Genomic DNA, 24,083 nt, shown 5'->3' on the forward strand with positions numbered 1-24,083 from the left:
TTCACTTCTTTTGTGTTGTGAACAAGATGCGTTTTTCTTGTAGAAGCACAGGGACAAGAATGTGTTTTAGGATATCTTAACAGCAGAAGGCATAGTTCCATTTATTCACCCTACTTTTAATCTCATTTTTTTTCCTCACTACAACTCTGTGAGTTATGCTGAGTTCCAATTTAAAGATCAAAAAACTAGTGCCCCGGGGAAAACGAGTCACGAAGCCGAGCTTTCACAGTTAACAGCTGAGGGAAGGCAGAATTCACAGCCAGGTGATCTCACCACGAAGCTCTTCCTCTCTCTCACAAGCCATCCATCCCTCCTTTGTAGACAGCACTGAGGCACACCAAGCCTCTGCTCCTTCCTTAGGGCATTCTTGAACATACTTTCTTTCTACTGCTCACTGAGGACCTTTTCTATCATCACATGATCTGAGACAGAACTTCTAAGAGAAGACATTGGGAGGACATCAGGAGATATGAATGGTACTTCAATTTACTCGCAGGACAATTTTGATCATTTTTGTCCATTCTCTTTCTCTCCGATTCCCTTTATTGCATCCCAAACTGGGTGTTTTTCCAGCTGGCTGGTATCCAGCTGGTCATCTGCTGATGTGAACTGTCTAAAGGGAGGCGTGAACTTAATTACATGTGGCAGAGTGGATGTGACAAGGGGGCCTTATCATTACTGAATGTGCTCTAAGAGAGAGCCCTGAATGGCAGACTGAGCAGCCTAAATGAGCTGCAGAGATGGGACAAGCTGTCTCTGACAAGGGGAAAAGCCGCAAGGCCGTGCTCATGATTTCTACCTCTCCCGCTTTACAGATCTCGGGAGAGGCCGTGGAGACTCTCTCTCCCCCGTGGATACAATTTCCATAATTAATGTCACTAACGTGGATCTTTTTGCCTTGTATGCAGTAGCAGTTTAAAACAAAAACAAAGCAAAAAAAAAAAAAAAAAGACCAAGTCTGTCTCAGACTGAAATTTTGCTCTTTGTCATTTCTTATTGAAAGATAATCTGAATTCAAAATACCAAGGTTAATTTTCCCTTTCTATGTGTTCTGTCCTCGCTTAGCTATTTTCTCAAAAAGCCAGGAAATCAACTTAGACATTCCAAATAGAAAGGTAAATAGAATTTTTTGGTAAACTGTGGGGCCCACCATGAAAGGACTGTGAGCAACCGAGTGATATGAGAATCACGGTGCATTTTAAAGATTGAACTGGTGAGGAAGGTAGGCTGGATGAGTTGGTGGAGGAAACAGGAAGACTCCCTGGAGGCTGGATGCCTGGCTGAGCTGTGAGGGGGTAGGGGAAGAAACCAGGCCTGAGCCTGAGTCTGGAGGATGGAAAGTGAAATATGTTTCAGGAAAAAAAAAAAAAAAAAAAAAGATTTCACCACTGGTTAGAAGTGTTGCAGAAAAGTGACAAAATACAATATGAATATGTAGAAACCTGGGGCACTGGGAAAATTGTGAGTGCAACTGGTTCAAGGAGGAAGGACAAATTCTGATTTTGATGTGGGTAGTGTGTGCGGATAGGGATCTGTGATTAATGCTGGAGATACAGTCCGGGAGTCACCAGGGTGTGGAGCCTCTGAGGGGGAAAAAAATGCAGAGGCAGAAAGAAGAGAACAGGGGAGAGATCTTTGGGAAACATTCCTATTTAAGGTTTGGGTGTGATGAGCCAAGCTAAACAGAACACGTAAGGATAAGGCAGATAAACACGGAGTTTGCATCTGGCATGGTAAGGAATACTGAGCAGCTCCTCAGTGAATGTTTCTGAATGAAAGAATGAATGATTGTAAGTGTTATGGGGAAAAAATCAAAAGTAAAGAGAGTTTCAAGATGGTGAAGTGGTTGACACGGTTGACACAGGTATCATTAAAAGTAGTGTAAAGAAAGAGAATAATGCAAGAAATCACTGGATTTGTCGGGGGCCGGACATTGGTGGCCTTTAGAATTTTTTCAAAGGATGAAATCCCGGTTGAGAAGGGTTCACGGTGTGAGTTAGTGGTGAGACAATGTAAACTGTTATATATAGGTGCTGAGGATAAATAATAAAACAGTATGTTAGGATAGAGGGCCAAAATTCTGTTATGTAAGTAATCGTATAGCAGAAAGTTTTCATTTCTTTAAGATGTTTTTGGAACTTGGTAAAATAATAGTTGACATTATTATTCTTGGAGAAACTCAATGATATTCCCCTTTTGAGTCCTCAAGCTCTTATTTCAACGTACAGCTGTATGAAGGCTACAGGTATAGGGGGAGAAGAGTGGAGTCCAGGTATATTTAAATCTTATTCTCTCACTGTTCTCCACAGTGTTCACATACCGCAGTCCTACTTATAAAGAAATGGTTCAAGGTGATTTATGAAAACACAGTCTTTACAATGAGAGGAAAAAATGGTAAATAAGTGGATGAAAAAAATGAGAAAATGAGAAAAAATAAGATTTGAAAAGATAACAAAGTCAGGTGAGCAGTTAAAGTATAAAACATTTCGTGTGATTCCCAGTGTATTTCCTGGTACTAGGTCATGAATTTACTCTTCCAAAGTTTTCAAGAGGGGAATGTGATAAGTTTCAAAATCCGTGTGTCCATGAGGAAAAATACGCCCAAAAGAAGTTCATGTATTTCTCCTTTCATTCCACATAAGGAAGACATCTTTTCTTTGTTAATACAATGAACAACATCCTTAAAATAAAGACAGCAATGAGTTTTCGTAGGGCTCCTTCTGTTAGTGTCCCTCCATGTTAGTAGATGGTATAAGGTCCAAGTATAAATACAGTAAAATAATTCCACAAGGATTCACCAGTTCAGTCAGAGCATAATACTTAGCTGTTCTGGCTTCATCCAGGGATAGATTCTGGCTTGTTTAGGCAAATGGCAAGCGGCTTCAGAGCGGCTTCCATAATTTTTTTTTTCCTCAATTGAGCTTTTGATAGCAAGTGAGTTAGATATTTCCTGTCAGATACCCAGAGTGCAAATATTTCAAGTTGCCAGTTATACGTGAAACCGTGTGCTTCAAAAGGCAGCTGAGTCTTGGGTGGGATTGTCATCCTGAGGGACCTGACAAAAGGCATGTATGTTAATAGAAGGCATCTTGTCTCCACAGAGGTGGATGGAGACAGATTCTCTTCAAGAAGTAATGTTGAGCTTGTTCTAGTAAATAGGCAAAAAAAAAAAAAAAAGTCTTAAGGCCCTAAACCCAGATAAACCACCCAAAGCACACCACTCTGTAAAAGAAACTAAATCACTTGTGCTTGAAATCTAGCTTTGCCTGTTACTGGTTTTGAGGCCGTAGGCAAGTATGTTAATATCTCTAGATTTCAGTTTCCTCTTCCTGAAAAAGAAGTAAAATAAATACTTATCCTAATTCCCTTACAGGTGTGCCGTGAGCAGCAAATGCAATTGCTTTTATGAAAGTTTTGTAAATTATGCCCTTCTGTGTAGGAGAAGTTCTCCTCACTTGATAACAGCAAGCAAGGGATGAGAAAAATCTTTCTGACAGGAAACTCAAACTCCTCTCTGAGGGGCTTTGTCCCAGAGGCTTCAGAATCCACCCAGCATTTACCATATTATCCTCGCTGGACATTGAAAAGCCTTGAAAACTTTAATTATTGTTCCTTACTGACTTTTGACTTAATTGCTGCTTCTGCAGCTGATTTTTGCTCTGTGTTCATTTCCATGTCATCTGCCATTCATTTTGAGAGAATGTTAGCTGAAAAATCTCAGGTAACACGTGTGACATAAGGGGTGGAGCCCACTGCAAAATCATGAGTCAGCCTTATTTATATGTATTTTCTACTAGTTTTATTCTGTGTATTTTATTATCCTCTCTTCATGTAAAGAAAGGAACTGTGGACTTAAACCTTCTGACCTTTGGTTTCACATAGTTAAATCTTTAATCTTCCCTAGGTCACTCCTTCCATATATGCTTGGAAATGTTTCCAATTTCAACACTACTTCTTTCATCTTGAAAACAGAAAGATTCTTATCATTATTTCTTCTTTGTTTTTCATTCCCCATCACGAATTCCGCTTCACCACTTCCCTATTCATTACATTCTTGCACCTCAGTGGGTTAATAAATTCTTTTGACACCAACTGCCCCTTCCTTCCCTTGCTATCCCTCCTCCAAGAATGGTGCCCATCAATATTGCATGCCAGGGGTGTGCTTGGAGAGTACGGGTCTGACAGCTCCCCAGCCCAGCAGGGAGGCTGCTCCCTTCTGTTCCAACTCAGTGATGAGAAGAACCCCTCCTCTTTCCGCCTCAAGCACCGGCTGCTAACAGCAGACTGAGAGACAGATGTTTCCAATCTCCAACTGTATTGCAAGGACCACTTGAAATGGATTCCACTTAAATCTCCTTCCTTAAAAGTTTCATACTCACTTCTCAATGTACACTTGTAACTGAAAGGTAAGAGTAGTGCTCACAAAAATGTAGTCACTGGTTTTTTTTTGTTTGTTTGTTTTTGTTTTTTTTCCATCATGGTAGGAAAAGTAGAATTAGCAAGAATAAGGCTACTGCTTAGGACAGATAGTATAATATTAACTATGCCACAGTGAGACCAAAACTTCACCCATGTACTAAGAGAATGAATTTCAGAGTAGAAGGAAGGAAGAAAAACTGGGTTAAAGGGAAATGAAAACTAAGGGGTAAAGGGGATGGTAAAGACTTCTTAATAATTGTATTATTCCAAAAAATACATTTATTCCAAAAAATACATTTCCAAGTACTTTGATAAGTTTAGATTTAATAAAACCGTATCATTATTCATTCAGGATATAAAGATGGCAAAGACTAAAAGGAGATAAAAAGTATTTTTATTTTCTAAATAGGAAGAAAGAAAAGCCATAGGTTGGTAAGATCCTTGCAAAATTTTAGAATAAGAGGTAGCAGTGATAACCAAGTTTTACTAAGGAGAAAATATGTCAAAAGGATAATAATTGTCAAGAGCTAAGGACTCTCAAGGAGTTCTGTGGATGTTGATAGATGACACAAGACTTCTGGGTCAGAGACAAAGGACAGTTTGTTACTCACAGCAGTAACACAATCAAGAGTTTTACCATTTTTGTGCCAAGTCCCAACACCTCAGTTTCAAATGGGTGAAGCAGAGAAAATCACATGATATCTACCTACTCATTGGTTGTATTCCAGGAAGGACCTGTAGCTTAGATAACTTGAGTTTTTTATAATAGGAAGTAGACATGTTTGCCATTTGCTATAAAGATAAGTAGTATCTTTATCTTCCAAGGTGATTGCTATATAGTTGTCTTGAAAAGACATACAGAAACGTGAAAGATCCATGGAGAATTGTCTTCCAAGTATATGTCTTCCAAATACGCACACACAGATATATATATATATATATATATATATATATATATATATATAACAGCTGCCATCATTCATTGAGTGTTAAATTAGGGTGAACTATAGATATAAGCTAACTTCTAGATTATTTAGTAGTTAATATATTAACCATAAACAAAGAAAAAAATCTTAGAGGAAAATCTTTCTTAAGTGACCATCACAATTATAAGGGAATTTGATATGTCACTATAATATCCATGTGAATGAAATGGAAAGATGTGAATCGGGCAATGTATCTTTTAACTGGTTTATATTTGGCTAAACCAACAAATTCAGATTATTGATGTCAGACTGGAGAGAGTCTTCGAGTAGTATTTTTGAAAAGGTCTTTGCCATATTTTTGTACTACAATGCTATCAATGATTGGAACGAGACCATAGATGGCAGGCATTTTAGATTTATGGTGGCTAAAAGACTGGAATATTTGGCCGATATTTGGAAGAAAGACAGCATTAAGAAATAAATGACCTGAAATTTTCTCTGAAACTTAAGGTGAAATTAAATAGCTAAATACAAATTTCTGTACATAGGTTCAAAAACCATCACTGCAACCGCAAAACTATAGACTTAGCCTAAGAGCCTTTCATGTTAGGAATACACTGAGTGATTAGCTTTAACAAATTACTTGACCTTCTTGGGGTTTCATTGCCTCATTTTATAAAGGAGATGCTTAACCATATTATCTCCATCTTCCTATGTAACTGAAGCCTGCAATAATATTTATAAATAATTGCTTGACTGAGGATAATCTAAGGCAACAGTTCGGTGAGGCATTTACACAACTACATATTCCAAATCAAGGAAAATAGTAGTCCTACTATGCTGGCTATGTAAGCATAATATTCATTTTCAGATGCATCAGTTTAGTGAAGACATTGGAATACTAACAAACATCTATATAAAAGTGAAGATAGAAATATGGGGAGATACCTGGAAACCATGCTTTTCTAGTTGAAGTTCAAAAATTGAGGCTATTTGGTCTGAAATAAAGAAGAGTTTTCAGAGGCATCATAACAATCTCTAAATATTTGAAAGGCTCTGATGCCAAAGTGGAGAGAAAGCAGGCCAAGGATATGTGAAGAGAAGTGTCAGGAAGGCAAATTGCATTTATCCTAAGAACTTTCTGTAGATTTGAATTGGTAATAGATGAGATGACCCTCAGTAGGAATGGAACACAATTTTGAATGTGTTTGAAGCACTATCCATATGTCAGCATATTGTAGAGGGGCTCCTACTTTGAATGGACGGTGGTGCTTGCTGACCCCAGGGTCCCTGCCTCCTCTGGAACTCTGAGTTCGAGATTTCTTAGCCGCACTGTTCTGACAGAGTAGTTATGAGTATTGTTGTTCAGAAGGCATTGACTTTAGTCCCAGTGCTAGCACTTGTTAGCTCTAAGACTTTGAGCAACCCATTCAATAATTTGGAACTACTGATCACATATCAACTGATACCTTGGGTTAATCTTTCCATTTGTTTGTTGATTACACTCATGTTAGGGAAAGGTCTTAAGACAATTTTTAAAAATGTGGAATAAGGAATTTAGATCTTTGAAGTTCTTTCCACCCAGAGTCTCTGAGTATGAAGTATACAAGTAGATTTCATTTTAAATTCTAGAACTATAGAATACAGTTCTATATTCTCTCTGGTCATATTTGAAAGAATGAATCTGCTCTACTAGCCTAGATTATTCCTGAAAGTCATTTGGAAGTTTAGCTCTAGGGTGTCCTTACTCTGAAGTGATTTTTTTTTTTTTTAAGTATTTCTCAAGTTAGGTCCTAAAAAAATAAAAATATGTAAAACCCTGTGAGAGCAGTGGCAAGTATTATCAAAAACGATGGTTATATAATCTCCCAAGGACTCTGTTCCTTCTTGTTCCATCCGAAAAGTATTGGTACATGAATTCAGAGGAAATTACCAGAGGCAGACCTGTGTCTGGGGGAAGGAGATCAAAGAGATACTGGCTGATTCACTGTTACCATAAATATCTCCAGTCATGAAGATTAAATAAAGTCTTGGTATAAAGGACATGTCTTCCCATTTAATTCTCTGTCTCCCTCCAACCAAAAAAAAAAAAAAAACTAAAAAGCAAAAAACATTAAAAACTCCCAAGAAGAAACCATTTGTAAAACTTCAGATCTAAAAATCTCAATGAGTACGTAGTAAGTGGATGCTATGCAAATGTCACTGGTGCCAATCTCTGCTCTTCTCCTAGGCCACCCATGGAAGACACCCAGACACTCTTGACCCCTGTGGTGAGCTGTGGGCCTCCCGGAGCTCTGCTGACCCGCCCTGTTATTCTCACTATGCATCACTGCGCAGATCCCAATACCGAAGACTGGAAGATACAGCTCAAGAACCAGGCAGCACAGGGACAGTGGGAGGTGAGCTTCCATTAGGATAAAGACGGAACACAAGAAAAAATCATGCAAACAAACTGGAATAATTATGGGAAGATTTTTATTTTGAAAGCAGAACATGAATTGAATTTTAGCTTGCACTCAAAAGAAAAGAGAGAGGGGAAGAGAGTGTATGAGAAGAACGGAAGGAGGGAGAGAGATGGGTTCCTGAATGCTCTATCTACTGATGGGTAGGCACAAAGAAAATGGTGGTCAAGCATTTGCTAACTCCTAGGGGAAAGTATATTTGAGAGTCTTACACAAGTCCCTGTTGAAACATACATACTATGTCTTAGGATAGGAAACATCTATATACTTTTGAAATTTGCAGGTAGAAAAACATTGCACCTGGGTCAGAAAATGATAGACATTGTAGACACATACAGGGAATATAGTTCTTCCGAACTGAACTTGGGAAAACAGAAAGGGTGCCTCTCCTAAGCTCTGCTAGAATGAAGAACACCTGTGGTGTCTTGGCTGTGGCGATTGCCATCATAACTTCTTAGGGCTAGTGCCTTAAACAGATCCTGTTCTTCACATCAAAATTCTTCAATTAGCACCCAAAGTTACAAACAAAAGAATTTGTTAGATTTACCATGAAGATTTTATACCCAGTAACTAAAAACAAAACCAGCTTGCGTATTTTCATGTCATCCCTTGAAAAGACAGTATCTGTTGTTTAAGTGGGAAATTGCCCAATTAAACATTACATTTTAGAATATTCCAAAGAAGGCATATTTCAGGAATATGTTCATCAAAAAATGTTTAATAGTTTTGAAAACTACCCCTGTATTTTCGTGTAATCATTACAAAGCATCCAACCTATATATTATATACTTTGTGATTACTTGAGGTATTTTTCTTTTAGGAAAGAAATTTTTAGAAAAAAATGTACATGAAGAGTCAAGCCTTTAATATTATAGGAAAAAGTAGTATTACAATTAGAAAGGCATCCCTGGGATTACTATAATTTCCTTCTTAAGGACATGTTCTCTTGGCCACATGAGGGGATCACTCCTTGCCAGAGGACTGAAAATCCAAACCTAAAGTCTAAGTGTATGCTTTATGTTAAATTATGACCAGACTTAGCCAAACCTAACTTCCAGTCCATAAACTTGAAATGATTTATCTCGAAAACATCCCAAAGTCTTAATTTCAAGTGATTCTAAATTGTTTGCACAAGACTCTGCTTGATACCCTATTACCTTATTTCTGGACTTCAGTAATAATAACAGTAACAACAACAAAATGAAACAAAGAAATGAGAAGAATAGAAGAGGGCGATGCTTAAGAATGTACTCCTAGACCCATGGCAGGGACAGGGTGCATCTTTATTCTCTACTATGTCTTACTGGGGGCTTTCTGTGACATGCTTCATGGATTCGTTTCAAGGCTTGCCCTCAGCCTGCTGGAGGGGAAAAACAAAACAAAACAAAAAAAAAACTTATTTCCAGGTGTCCTTTTGGGCTAAAATAAACCCGAAGATACTGAATTTCTTTCTTTCTTTGCCAGTGCAGTTTGAGCTTCATCTTTGAGGACAGACACAGTTGAAGAAATGATTTCATGGATGGCATTACCCTCCCCCCCACTATCGTTCAGATGATGTTGCAAGGCCTAGCTAATAAACAACCACCCGAGGTGGCAACTTCTTTCATATCTTTGTTCAGCCCCAGAGACTCAATTTATGATGACACATTCATTCATTTTTTTTGACAAATAGCTATTTGCTCCCCATGAGCCAGGCCCACTGAGCTGCAGTGGGAATCAAAACAGATGTAGTTTCTGCCTCTGTGGAGAGAAAGTAGCCTAATGGGGAGGCAGAATCAGGCCCATGCATGTATTTTATTTCTCCCACATGGAGTTTTCTTTTAAATTTGAATTAATTAAAAGTTGGAAAATTTCACATGAAAAATGTGAACTTCTAGCTTCTCTTGAAAAATTCAAGGTGGTTTTCTCACTGGGTCTGCATGTCTGCGTAACTGTGATGAGCTGAGCCCAGTAGAGGCTGAGCTCTTTAGACAGGCTTGTGCTCCACTTTGCCCCAGTCTCCCCCACTCCCTATTGTCTTCTGCCCTACCTGCTTCACAAGTTCCTATTACCTGGCTGCCCTGAGATGCATGTGGAATTTTGACCCTTGGTTTATAGGTCCTACACTTGGCCTTTCAGATGATTTTCTTCTGTGGCCTGAGCCATTTGCATAAATCAAAACTTAGTTGAGTTTGTAACTATTTTAACAATATTCAGCACTTCCATTTATTTTTATTTCTTGCTAAATATTTTCAAAAGCTAAAAGGATAGGCTGTTTTACCAGAGAAGAGCATTGAGCTTGCTATATTGTACTTTCTCTAGGGTCTAGCAGCCCAGATTACTGAGAAAAAGCAGTGTACTGCTTTGAAAAGTAATTGACAGGTGAGTTTGGAAAAACAGAGTAGAATGGTGTTGCATAATTCCTTAATTTCTCTAAACCTTTTTGAACCCCTAGATTTTTAGGGAAAACTTACTACTCTATAATGACATTGAAATAAAACAATACTTCTAGATTCAGTCAGACCCTTAGAGATTAAAACATTAAATTCTCAAAGATCGGTAATAAACTCAGGTGCACTGAAATTAAGAGGATAATTCATGAATTTCTTTTGGAATTTTATGTCGATTCCAGTAACGTAGACTCGCAGATGGGAAAAAAATGCTAAATAGGGGACATCTAAATAAAAAATATTAGCAATATGAAGGTAAGGGCAAGGGAGACAATGATTAAGAATGGAAATAGGGTATAATAAAGCCGAAGAAAGGAAAAAAAATTCAGGGAAAAGGATGATCACTTGCAGAAGAGATGCTGCTGTGCCTGCCTGGCTGCCATTATGGTGGCCAGCGGGACCCGCAGTGGCTCAGTCACGGCTCCTTTCATCCTCTCCTTCAGGATGTGGTGGTGGTTGGGGAGGAGAACTTCACCACCCCCTGCTACATTCAGCTGGATGCAGAGGCTTGCCACCTCCTCACAGAGAACCTTAGCACCTATGCCCTGGTCGGGCAGTCCACCACCAAAGCTGCTGCGAAGCGCCTGAAGCTGGCCATCTTCGGGCCACTTTGCTGTTCCTCTCTGGAGTACAGTGTTCGAGTCTACTGTCTGGACGATACGCAGGATGCCCTGAAGGTACGTCGCTCCTGCCAAACCTCCTCTTCTCCCTTCACACCAAAGCCAACATGTGGTGTGGTGGAGCACACCCAGAGAAGGGGCGTGTGTGTGCACGCCCAATGCGTGAACCCCAAAGCGTCTAGCCCCAAAAGATGCAGTTGGGGGAAAAAAAAAAAAGACATTTCTCTTAGGCCATGCTGATAAATGAGTGGTTTCCATTATGCTGATTCCTCCCAAGGGCTACTTTTGTTTACCTTCCTTGATTTCCTTTAATGAAAAATTTAGAAGAAGTAGAAGAATTTGGCAACGAAATGTGGATGGTAAATAATGTGCTTCCATGTTTATCTCAGCTGTGTGCTTCCTATAAAAGGAATTGGCGTAATTGCTCACACTGTATGTTCCTCTTGTGTGCCACTTCATTTATATGCTTTCCCATTCTTTTTATGAGGACTGTGAGGAAGAGGGTTAGCATTTGACAACAGGCTGCTGCTTTGCAGAATAAATGAGCTTAATTCCTGGTGCTATTATTGCGATTCATTTTATCCCATTTGAAGCTTTAAAGGATATAGTGCCTTTGAAGAAGTTAAAATCTAGAAGGAGGAATTGAAGAAGTATGCCAAGGACGGGGAGACAAGTCAGAGTCCGATAAATGCTAGAGATGAATGCAAAGTTCTACGGGAGGCAGTTCAGGAGAGGTGGGGGCATAGTATTATTTTCAGGACATGTGGAAAAGAGCTGATATTTGAAATTGGCCCAAACGAAAGGGAGGGTTTGACCAGCATCATGAGAAAAAAATACAAAATATCAAGGTGAAGAGAACAGCGGGAAGAAACACAGAGGGAACAGTAAATACAGACTTCATATGAGCATACTATTTCCGGGAAGCCCGGAATGACACATAGGAGTTTTACTGAGTGAATCTCAACTGCCAGAGAGAGGAGTTGAGACTCAGCATCTTGAGTTATTGGGGGGCCAGTAGACAAATTACAACCAATGAAAGACGTGATTGGAAATCTACATTGGAAATATTAGTCTGACATCAGTGAAAAGATAGCATCAAGAAGAAAAGTGTGGTAGATCTGGGTGGAGGATGGAGGAGTGAGAAGAAGGGAATGAGTTGTGGTAGGACCTATAGGAACTCCCGTGGGACCTGGTGACCCACTCTGCGTGGGCGGAGCAGAAGATCGGAGGTGGTTCTAAGTAACAGCAGCACGCATTGGGGCAGGTAGCTCTAGGGTGTGGACATGGTGACTTCGCTTTGAGAAATATCAAGCCAGAGTTTTGCCTTAGACATCAGGACCACGATGCCCAGGGACAGTTAGAAATCCAGGTGTGGCTTTCTGGACAGAGAGCAGATCCTGAAGTAGAAACTCAGGAATGAATGATGTAATATTGATATGTGTCATCCCTGTGATCAGGGAGACTATCAACGGAGAGCAGAGGGATAAGACAAGCAACCTTGTTGAAAATAACAAGCATTACCAAGAACTTCCTATGCACTGGGCACGATTCTAAACGATTATTAACTCATTTAATCTTTACGGCAACCCTGTAAGATACCATTAACCCCATTTTTCAGATGTTCAATTCAGGGCAAAGAAAAATTAAGTAAATTGCTCTAGGGCACACAACCGTTGAATGGAGAAAGCAGGCTTGAAGCCCAGGCAACTAGATCCTCCCCACTGCCCCTCTGTAATGTGAGTTGCTGGAAGAGCCACACCCTAAACGCAGGGGACAATGGGGAGCCCTGCCTTTGCAGGGGGTGAGCAAGGGCAGCCAGCGGAGGGAGCTATAGAAGGATGAGCACCCAGAGGAGGAAGAGGAGACATGGAAGAAAAAATGTGTCAAGGAAGCCAAGGGAAGAATTTTTTTCTACACATCAAAGTATTTCCTTCTGGAATTTCCATCCAGAAAGTAGTTCTGGGTCATGAAAGCAGAGTGCTGCAGGTTGGGTCCACAGAGGGGATGAGACACAGGATCTATTTTTGATGGGTGACCTTGTAAGAGTTTGTGATGTTGAATAAATGATGGGAACGCGCAGCTGTAGTGTCAAGCTTATAGTTCTTTCTTTTATATTCCTTGCAGATGTGCTGCTTCTAAGGCCCTGTCAGGATAGAAATCATCCCAGGCTTAAATTCTGCATAGGGAAAACTGTATTTGTAGTGGAGCTGTGGGATCTGATTAAGGGAAATCTTTTAACCATTCCAAGAAAAATCATTGTAAAAAGCACACTTTGGAGCTCTACATTATATTTGAAATGTTTGAAACACGTATTTTATATTCATTCACATAGTTCTCATACTTAGGCACTCTCGACCTTTCTTCCCAAGAGAAACACACAAATCTGTGCAAGAAAAGGTAGTAATTCAATAAAATAATTTTAATTGTTTTAATTGGTGAAAAGAAATGCAAATGGCCAACACCGAGAAAGATTGACAAACAGGTTTAAGCAGTAAACACAACCCAGGAGCAGTTTGCATCATGGTCAGTGCTTTCCAAATAGACATAAATTCTCAGCATCTGGGGATCCAGCACTTAGCCTGAAACAAATATGAATAATGGATAAGGCTTACCTGCACCTCATGGCCTTTTAATAATGTAAAAATACCAAAATCCTAGTTATAGGTAAACGGTCTAGCCGACATACTGAAGAGATAATTAGTTCGGTCCCAGAAACGCTGCCTAATATCCATGCTTGAATTGGAAACTTGGGGCTGATTTTTAGAAAGACCCTTTCTTACCTGAATTCTGCCATCTTGGCACCCTGCCTGCCAGGGCTCCCCACCAGTCTCTGCCATCTCCCTGCTTCTCTAACACCCATCGCCTATAAATACAACCTTTCCAAACACCTCTTCCTCCTTCGGGCCCACTGGCTCCCACCTCCCCAATCTCATCCTTCCTGAACCAGTAGTTCTCCAGCCCAGCACAGAAGACTCAGTTGGAGAAGCTTCAAAAAAGACTTGCTCAAAAAAAAAAAAAAAAAAGACTGTGCTCCGGGCTCCCAACCCGAAGGTTCTGACCTAATTGGTGTGGGTATTGGGGCTTTTCTTTGCGCACTCCCTGGGTTATTCTTTTGTTCATCTAAGATTAAGAACTGTTCTCCTTAACACCTGCACGGATCTTTCTGGAACTTTAATCCTACTAAGGACAAACTTCCCTATATCCTGAATCGCTCTCTCCACCGTTCCTTCACCTACTCACATGAACCGCACCTGGATCTTCCGAGTAACGGGGTCTTCCTCACAGTCCCTGCTATGAAGACCACTCCCTTGAGCTAATGCCAAGGCCAAGAGGAGGAGTTCCGGTCCAGTCCTTTTCAAGACCACTTCTGGGACATTGTTCTACCTGGAGGGCTGGCTTTTTCTACTGCCCTTCTTGTTCTTTTGTTCTGCCATTCGTGATCTATTTCAGTTCCCTAGCCCCGTATCCCCTAGTGCTTACCCCCAGCCCAGCAGTACCTGCCTCAGGGTCTTTCTTTCCACTCATTTTATTTCTATCGTCCTCTCAGATTCAAAGTCACCATGAATCACAGTTCTTTGCCCCGAGTTATTCTGGTAACCTTCACAGCATCCCACATTATCTTTCGGCTGGTGTAGATGTGCTCGGGATTTCACCCTCATTAGCATCTCCACCTGCCAAGATCCCCACCTGTGAAGCTCCCCGTTTGTGACCTTTCATCTCTCACTCACAAAAGGCACACGGGCCACCCTTGGTTCTCAAGGAAGAACTCCCTCAATCTTTCCTGATGTCCTGCCACAAACCCTCCTCTGCTCTCCTCCAGATCTCCAGGGAACTCACTTCTATTCTAAATCTCTTGCCAGCTAGAGCTGCTGCAGGTTTTTCTCATTTCCACAGCTAAAGATGATGGCCCCTGAACAAGCCCTCTGGGTCTACTTCTAGGTTGCTGAGTTGCTCTGAAAATCATAAATGTCTACTTGAGTCTCCTCTGTTCTCAAGGTAGCTGCCCTAAATTATGCCTTCCCTGCTTCTCTGCGCTCCTTCCACTTATCCCTTCTCGAAGCCTCAGATCTCACAGAGTGCTTCTTCTGGTTCTCTTCCTTTCTCCCCACATCCCTGTTTATACAGCAGCCCCTCCATGCTGCACAGTGACCTGCCTCCTACTGCCCACTCGAGGGACACTCCCTTAGCTCCTGACCTTTACTCTTCAAACCTTTTCTTTCAGCATCTCCTCAGCCATTCTGGGCTCTGATGCAAGGGAACTCTACTTCCTTGTTTGGGCTTTAATCCAGCTCCTCTAGCCCTCCATCTCCAAGCAGCAAATGGCACAGGACCAAAAGTGGGTCTCCCCAGACCTGATATTTTCTTTTAGTTACCACTGTGTCCTGGGGACTGCTTCGGAATTGTGGAAACCGTCTCGGAAGGTTGGACTGGGGCAGAGGAGGAGCCCAGCGGGCCACTCATTCTCAGAGGTTCAGAATTACACAGTCTGCAGAGCTACTGGAAAAACCTGTGGCCCAGTGTCTGGAAGTGAACATATTGAGAATATTAATTCCCACTTTATATCATATGAGCTTACAGTGTCCATGTGGATGGGGAGGGGAAAAAAAAAAAAAAGGAGACCACCCCATCAGTCAGTCTCAAGCAAACCGGGTGCATCCTTTCATCTTCCCACCCAGCTCTTTGAGTTTGGCAGCCCTGAGGACACTTTCTCTGAGTTTTGTTAAGCCTGCAGGCAAAAATGGTCACCTGAAACTTAAAAGCTGTGTTTAAGAGTTGAGAAGAATTGCTGAGAATTAGGATGCCAGAGGTGAGTTTTAGAATAAAAGTCAAGACTACTGGGAGACAGTGGGTTCTTTCATCTGCCTTTTGGGTGGGTTTTTCTCCCATGCAAGTGCTTGAAGGACCAGCGGGAGCAGTGAGGGGGAGTTCACACAGAGAGATGGAGATGGTAGGGATTGTAAAAACAATTCAGAGGCCATTCTTGGCTCACACAGAGAGGTCCCATCTATTGTAAAGACAAAGTTGGATTGAAGATCAGAGTTTTGGGGATGCCTGGGTGGCTCAGTCGGTTAAGCGTCTGCCTTCACCTCGGGTCATGATCCTGGGGTCCTGGGATTGAACCCCACATCGGGCTCCCTGCTGGTCAGAGAGTGTGCTTCTCCCTCTCTCTCGACTCCTCCCCCACCCATGTTCGCACTCTCTCTCTCTCTTCCTCTCTCTCCCACTCAGTCTCCCTCTCAAATAAATAAAATCTTTAAAAATCAGTTTTTCTGCTTCCCACCTCTTCAGGCGATTAAAGTAATAATACTGGTGTTCTCTCGTTATTTGCAAAAACTTAAATCCTAATATAAAAAGACCAGAAATTAGCACAGAACAAGATTATATTTCAGTAAGTTTTGAAACACCCAGGGAGAAACAGACATCTACGTGGAAATAAGGCATTTCTGTCCCGCTATCCTGAGGGTACAGTTTCTGAGATTTTCCTTTTGTAATAAATAGGTTTATCATAAACCCTGAGATTCAGAACTTCAAAGAAGAGTTATTTGCATACATTACAGACAGCATGTGATGTTTATTGAATTGCTGACAAATGTACATATGATAGGAACTGAATATGTAAATTAACATAAGCTGGCTCTCTTCGTGTAGTCATTTGGCATGGAGAAGAGACTTCTTTGGATTTCTTCAGCTTTCACGTACCCTAATTCAGGCTGCGGTCTAGAGTATAGAAATTCCGTGAAAGATCATATAATGTGGGAAAGAAGAGAAAATGAAAGAAATGCTGAAAATGAGAAGAAGTGGGAGGTCTCCTTGAGAGCTGTGCGATACTGTCTCTTGGGCTGCAGCGGCAGAAGGTCGCAGGTAGCCCGGAGAAGCTTTTGTCTTCTTCCTGCTGCTAATACTTCCCACTGTCCTTCTGACGCCCCTTGCATGGCAGCTGTGACCCCGCAGAACCCAGAGCACCTCCAGCCTGCCTCTTCCAGGTTTGTGAAGGCTGGCCTTCTCTTAAATTGGCCCCATTAGCCTTATCTTTTCTTTCAGTTCCCTCAAACAGCCTCAAAACTAGCTTGACCTGTGTTTTATAATTTCAGGACGCTGGTCTCTGCAATTAAGTTAATATATTTGTACGTGTAACACAAGTATTGGACGACACCAAACAGTGTGTTAAAGATTGCAAATGTGTTTCCCTTATCCTTCTGCTGAGTGTATGGGAGGAAGTATGGTGTGGTAGGGAAGCTTGGAGTAGGCTGCTTAATGCGATTAGTTCTGCCCCTCCTCAGGTCGGTGGCTCTGGTCATTGAACTTGACCTCTTTGACTAACAGTCCTTTGGTCTACATCAGAGACCCTTAGACGATTCAAGGAGATTAAAGTTACTAAATTTCCTAGCACAAACAGCATTTGATGATGTTCCTTATTCCTAGATAGACATTTAGATAGAACGGCATTTTGAGGATAATGGCTCAATGAGGATACTAAATCTAGTGGTGATCTAATTGTGAGGTGAGTTTCAGGTTTGTGGGCAGGGTATTTGGTCAGCCATATGGGGACAGGGATCTTCTTGGTGAATCTAAACTTAAACTGAATCTTTATTACCTTCTCATGAGTCTTGGCCCTGACCCTACCATATATTTTGGAAATGACCTGCCATGTTGAGTTTATTTTCTGAGAGAAGGAAAAGAGAGGAAAAAAATAAAAGTTGTGGTAGACCCCCCAAAAATATCTGTACTCAATGCTCAGAACCTCCAAATATCTTACCTTACATGGCAAAAGGGACTTTGCAGATATGATTAAGGGTATGGGCCTCGAGATGAAGAGATTATCCTGGGTTTTCTGGGTGGGTCTAATGTAATTACATGGTGTGTGAAAGTGGAGAACTTCTCTCAGCTGTAGTCCAGGGAGCCATGACCATGGGAGAGAGACCAGAGAGATGCGCCATTGCTGACTTTGAAGATGGAGGAAGGGGACGCTGAGCCCAAGAATGTAGTCAACCTCTGGAAGGTGGGAAAGACAGAAGAGCAAATTCTCCCCTAGAACTTCCAAAAAGGAAGGCAGCCCTAACAACACCTTGACTTTAGCTCGGTGGGACCGGGATCAGACTTTTGATCTACACAACTGTAAGGTAATAAATGTGAGTTGTTTAAAGTCATGAAGCCTATGGTAATTTCTTATGGCAAAGTTAGAAACTAACGTAGAAATTTAAAAATGGCAAGTTCAGTGGTGAAAAGTAAAACAAGATGGCTTCAGAGGTTCTAGAACAACCTCAAAAGCCCTATTCCTAATTCCAGAAATGTGAGAGATCATCTTTTCTTCAGAAGTATGCTCAGAGGTGGACAGGTGACACAGCTGCTTCCTCAAGTGCCCCCCCTTTGCCATTTTGCTTTAAACATGTCACAAAACACCCCGACCAGGCAGGCCAGACATGGCAGCTCAGACCGAGCATCGGTGGCGGTGGCAGCTGCGGGAGCAGCAGGCAGAGCCCTGGAAACCAGGTGACTCGATGGGGAATGTTTGCCCACAGTCCCCAGAGTCCAGCCTTGTTATCATGAGGGATGGAGCACGACAGACACACTCAGCGAGGAGAGCACAGCACCCCGGTGTGAGCACAGGAAGAAGAGGTAGCAGAGCCAGTGGTGGTGACCCGAGCAGGTGGCAGAGGTGGCCGAGGGCTGACCTCTGGGCCCTGTGGCCAGAGGAGGGGAGTCAACTGGCGAGAACGGAGAGTAGCTTGGCTGAAGAGCTGGCGGGGACCAGCAGAGAAGGACAGTCGCTCTCTGTGGCCTCTGTTTGGAGCATGCAGGCCCACAGCTGTGAGAGCCACAGAGAGCCTTGGCAGCAAAAAGAGAAATTTCTCGTCCCCAGTGACAAGGGCAGGTCTCGGCATGGAATTAAAGAATGAACAGGAAGGAGTAAGGCGGGTTCCATAAAGACGGAATGAAGATGGGATTTCTTTTAAACTAAGCCAGCACAACACTTGAGGGCTGGTCTTTTGAAGTACGGGTGGCAGGCTGAATGTCGCCTGCTTGGGCTCTTGAGACCCCTGGCCCGTGTGGTAGAAGCATGTGAAGGTGCGGCTCAGGGTGTGAACTGTGCAATTCGGTCTCCAGTGTCTGGTCCAGCGCCGGGCTCAGAGCGTGGAGTGTGGGTCCCTCTCCGTCCGGCTGTCCCCAGGCTGAAAAGCTCAGGCTCACAAAGCTTAGGGCCAATGCCGGCCCCAGGCTCCTTGGCAGCCCTCAATACGGCCGGCCGAATTGGGGCTATGTGTTTCCGTCAGGGATAAAGAGTGAACAGACAAATCACATCCACACGATGCACAGAACAAAGCCAGACAACGTAAAACAAAGCCTTGATTTAACCTCCTTCCAGCCTTCTCTTCCAGAAGAAATCTTAATGCATTATATGAGATTCGGGTTTAATCATTCGTTTCCTCCCTTCTCTAGCTGATAAGATTTCTCATAAGGACAGGAAAGAATTGCTGGGAGGGCAGTGAGGAAAATGAAGGGGCTTGAGGGGGAGAAGGCTAAAAGCTAGTAACCCACAAGTGGAGTGAGCGCTCCTTGAGGAGCTGGAAGCGAAAACAAGTGCCTGCAACCAAGGAGGCCATATGGTTCAGAGAAGAGAGGGAAGAGAGGAGGCAGGTTCTTGAGCAGAAGGAGGGTGAGCCCAGAGCGTGGAGAACAGGCCAGGGCCCCAGCGCTTCACACACTCCCTGGCACAGGGTCCCCTCAGGCAGAGACTTCTTGCATTCTGAAACCTGCGCCCTGAGCATCTCCGCCAGCATCTGTGTTGCTCCGGGGGCTCTCCCGTGCACTAGCTGGGAGACTGACACTCCAGCTGCCCTGAAGTAGAAGGGGTCTAACCCCCGAAGTAAAGCAGCATGAAAAATTCTGGGCTTAGGAAGACCAGAGTGTGGGAGCTGTAAGGCTCCCGTCACTCACCTTGTCCTGGGCTGCCTTGATGAGAGCTGGTCCTCTGGGCTAAGAGCCTGGGAGAGATCTGGATACTGGCCAGTGGTGCTCCCTCTGTACATTCACACAGGCCTTTAAAACAGTTCAGATTTATTGTGGCTCTTAAGTGGCCCAGGCTAATGGCTTGGCATGGATAATGTCTTGGTTTAATTGGTTATTGTGAAAGCCGCTTGTTTCTACTGTGGAATCTCTTGTCCCTGCCTTTCAAGCGATCCCTCACAGGCCCCCTGAATCAATACAGCCCTCACTCAGGGCCACTGAAGTGCCTGCACTGGGCAGCCACTGGGCTGGGGAAGCAGCCATCCTGTAGGATTGCTCGGGTCCTGGCATCAGACTCACACACACAGGGGCCTGCTCCTGGTGACTCTGTGACTGGGGACTGGCATGTGTTCCCACCTCTGCCAATAACTGACTCCTGAGAGAGTCTTCTCAAGGTTAAGTTACAGGGGTGAAGACCAGCGTGACAAAGGAAGTCAGAAAGCGACCCCTTCTCTCAGAAACAGAGCAAGCTCATCAAAGCAGAGTCACCCAGAACCAAACAATAGAGTCACCCAGAACCAACCAGTCACCCAGGTAGAGTCACCCAGAACCAAACAGGACCCTGATGGGGGAGACCTGCCAAGAGGGAGGACAACCTTTGCAAAGGAAGGTAACATTTATATTTCTGAGAACAAAGAGCCTAGATGATCCTAATTCCTATGACAGCATTTCTTTCCAAGATCACTACATTTTTCTGAAGTCTAACTAAATCCTTTGACTTAAATATATTTTGTTCTTATTCTCTCATAAAGTGCATGATATTTCCTAACTGTGTGATCCAAAAGCAGCTGTCTGGAAGCTGTCTTGGGGCTGGGTGCAATGTTGGGGTCACATGTTTACATGGCGATCTCCCCTCCCTGAGGAGTATGAGGCAGGGTTGGGGGCTCGTACCCCAGAGCTTGACACGGTTTCCAGCAGGCCATGTGCCTTTTACTGATGTTGAATGAATGCTCGCAGAAAGATTAAGGATTTCGTCTCCTTAAGTATTTAATTAAGTATTTAACTGTATTTAACTGTAAAGCTATATCCTATTGATTCATACATTTGTTATTTTTATGTCCTTTTCCTTCTGTGTATCATATGTATAATAAAATGATTTCATGCTGAAGGAATTCAGAAAATCAAGCCTTTTGAAATATAAGTTACAGCATATTTTTAAGTGGGGTCTGTTATAACATGTCTGAGATTATGACAGTGAAAAACATAACAATACAGGGCACAAGCATGACTAGTGTGTCAAGTGGGCTTGCTTCTTCTTTCTTCTGATGTAAGATTTATATAGTTGCCTCTTGAACACTGTGGGAGTTATAGGCACTGAACCCCCAGGCAGTTGAAAATCTGCATATAACTTCTGACTTCCCAAAAACTTGACTACTAATAGCTTCCTGTGGACTGAAAACCTTACCAATGACATAAATAGCCAATTAACACGTGTTGTATGTTGTATGTATTTTGCACGGTGTTCTTACCATAAAGTAAACTAAAGAAAAGAAAATGCTATTAAGAAAATTGTCAGGCGCCTGGGTGGCTCAGTGGGTTAAAGCCTCTGCCTTCAGCTCAGGTCATGATCCCAGGGTCCTGGGATCGAGCCCCGCATCGGGCTCTCTGCTCAGTGGGGAGCCTGCTTCCTCCTCTCTCTCTGCCTGCCTCTCTGCCTACTTGCGATCTCTGTCTGTCAAATAAATAAATAAAATCTTTTAAAAAAATAAAAGAAAATTGTTAGGAAGAGCAAATACATTTGCAGTCATGTCCTATCCTTGTCGGAAAAACCTGGTGTGTAAGAGAACACGTGAAGCTCAAACCTGTATGTGGGTTTGCTGTATGTGTCAAGTCATCTCTGACTTGTGTACTTTTAGATGGTTGTAGTTTCCAAGGAGGTGTTTTATTTATCACTTACAATATCTTTAATTCACTTTAATATTTTTAATTTGTGGTTTGGCTATGGTCTCCTCCTTTATTTTGTTATGTTTCCTTGAAGTCAAACACCCTGGGTGTGAGATCTGTTGCCACTTCTCAGGAAGAACATTAAATTTAAGTTTGGTAAGGATTCTTCTTACTGAATCACTTATTCGAGGGCTGATTTCTCCCAGAGCTAGCAGTGAAAAGATATCTGCCCAAGTCAGTGTCTCGAAAATGGCCTCACACACCCCAGGCCCAATGAACTTTGGGGGCCAAAAAGATAATAGTACTTGTGTGTTTATTCATCTTGGCTCATCCTTTTAACCTTATGTGTATTTTATAATGTAATACAGTAATTTACTGACATGTTACTATATCATTTATAAAGAAGCATAAAACGCATGCTCAATTTTTGGACTGATAGGCATATGCAGTCAGATATGTTTGGAGCGGGACCTCGGCTGTAAGCATGGGTACATCCCAATGGGCAGTTTATCTTTCACCAGGGTTCGTGTCTAATCAAAGGAGACAAAAAAGTTAGGTTCTCCCAGCTCTGTGCAGCCACTTTGTGTCATTCCCGGTTGATGGAAAAACAGAGAGCTTAAGACTATGGAGATGTGTTCTCTAGCTCCATTATCTTTAAAATAAATGGCATCTTACTGTGGTGCCTGGGTGGCTCAGTCAGTTAAGCTTCCAACTCTTGATTTTGGCTCAAGTCATGATCTCAGGGTTATGAGATCAAGCCCGTTGTCTGGCTCCATGATCAGCAGGCAGTCTACTTGGGATTCTCTCTCCCTCTGCCCCTCCCCACCCCCACTCTCTTTCTCTAAAATAAATAAGTAAATCTTTAAATCTTTAAAATAAAATACAATAATATAAAATAAAATAAAACGGCATTTTACTTGGTACTTTCAAAAAAGGCTCAAGCCAACACCACCTTTCCCCATTAGTGAGAACTCTTTATGCCTTTTGAGGTGAATGCCGAAGAAACCAAGGACTGAGTCCTATTCTTGGGCTGACTCCCACCCAGACTCCTCATTCAAATGTGGTATTAGATTTCTTGACTTCAAGGTCATGGCCAATAGGCAGTTTAGGTTTTTTTCAGTAGTCCTCCCTGCCAAGAAAACTGATAATGTTCTCCATATCCTCCAGCAATCTATGTTGATTGTAGGAATGGGGTGTGGATTATACATTGTTGGGTACAATTTCCTCCCAGAATACAATGCATCTTCTTTTAGACATCCCAGGGAGATAATTTGGACATAATGAAGATCTATAGTAATCAGATAATTACTATCGATTGCTCTTTAGCCGTCTTGATGAGGTAATTAGGGTGTACTGGAAAGAAGCTAGAACTGATTGATTGGCATGACTGTAATCTCAAAGATTTCTAATTATGTTTCTTTTCTTCTAATGGCTTATAAACAAACATCATTTTAGCTTTAGAATTTGTCAGGTGCCAGGTTCACTGGGAACATCAGCTTTCTCTATTATGCTAACTAGACACCAAACATGATCAACATAAGCTCATTATGCCTTGCTGCTGAAGCAGAAGAAACTGCAATTAACCCTCGCTTTTCTTATTCATCTTCATTTCCACATGGCCAGATCCTTGTCGAGGAATGGAGTGTGAAGTGTTCCACGAGGAACATGTGTGCCTCTGGGTTGGGTAGACCTGTATGGCTTATTGGGGACCCTCAGAGCCTGCTGAGCTGTAGGCACAGAGAGCCAGGGCACAACATATGTGTCCTGGTGGCCGACTGGCTGGCTGGGAGTCGGCTGACTGCTCAGACTCCTGTCACAAGTAATAGCTACTCATCAGCCAACAAGGTTGAATCCTCTCGGTGTAAATATTCCGAAGCAGCTGGACCATGCCCGTCTCTCCGTCAATGTGCTGTTGCCTCATCGCTTCCATTAAACACTAATTAGAGGAATCCATGCCTGAGACCATATCCCACATTACCCTAATATTTCCTACACCTTATAAGACCTTTCAGCAGCTTGCATTGTTCAGAATAGTGGCCTGACTCAAAGATGATGGATGCTAAGAACCACTAAGAAGCAGCTAGAAATGAGCTGTTTACAACTAATCAATGATGTTGGTAAGCTCTGCACTTACTGGGCTACATGCGTGTGGGTTAGAATTCATTCAGCAAATGCAGAGTGGATGTATTTCTGGGTAAAAGCCAATCTGGTCCCCACACTCACAATTCTCTGCTGTGATCCATCTGCATTTGGTACTCTGGTAGGTGCCCAACACGTGTGTGTGGAATGACCTGAATGGGGGCTGTGTTATGGAACCCCCTGCTTCCAGCTGGAAAT

General features: G+C 42.4%; 1 protein-coding gene across 2 annotated transcripts in view; it reads left to right on the forward strand.

Annotated features, from left to right (window-relative positions):
• The window catches only part of UNC5C (unc-5 netrin receptor C), a 345,714-nt gene that overhangs the window by 310,514 nt on the left and 11,117 nt on the right, over positions 1-24,083 (forward strand). For both annotated transcript variants that reach the window (XM_032861390.1, XM_032861399.1), the window contains 2 exons: positions 7,576-7,744; positions 10,680-10,913. In XM_032861390.1, coding sequence (XP_032717281.1) covers positions 7,576-7,744; positions 10,680-10,913 — 403 coding nt within the window. The remainder of the gene's footprint in view (positions 1-7,575; positions 7,745-10,679; positions 10,914-24,083) is intronic.

The sequence above is a fragment of the Lontra canadensis genome, unplaced genomic scaffold (assembly GCF_010015895.1).
Source record: "Lontra canadensis isolate GAN:19392208 unplaced genomic scaffold, GSC_riverotter_1.0 scaffold1, whole genome shotgun sequence".
NCBI lineage: Eukaryota > Metazoa > Chordata > Mammalia > Carnivora > Mustelidae > Lontra > Lontra canadensis.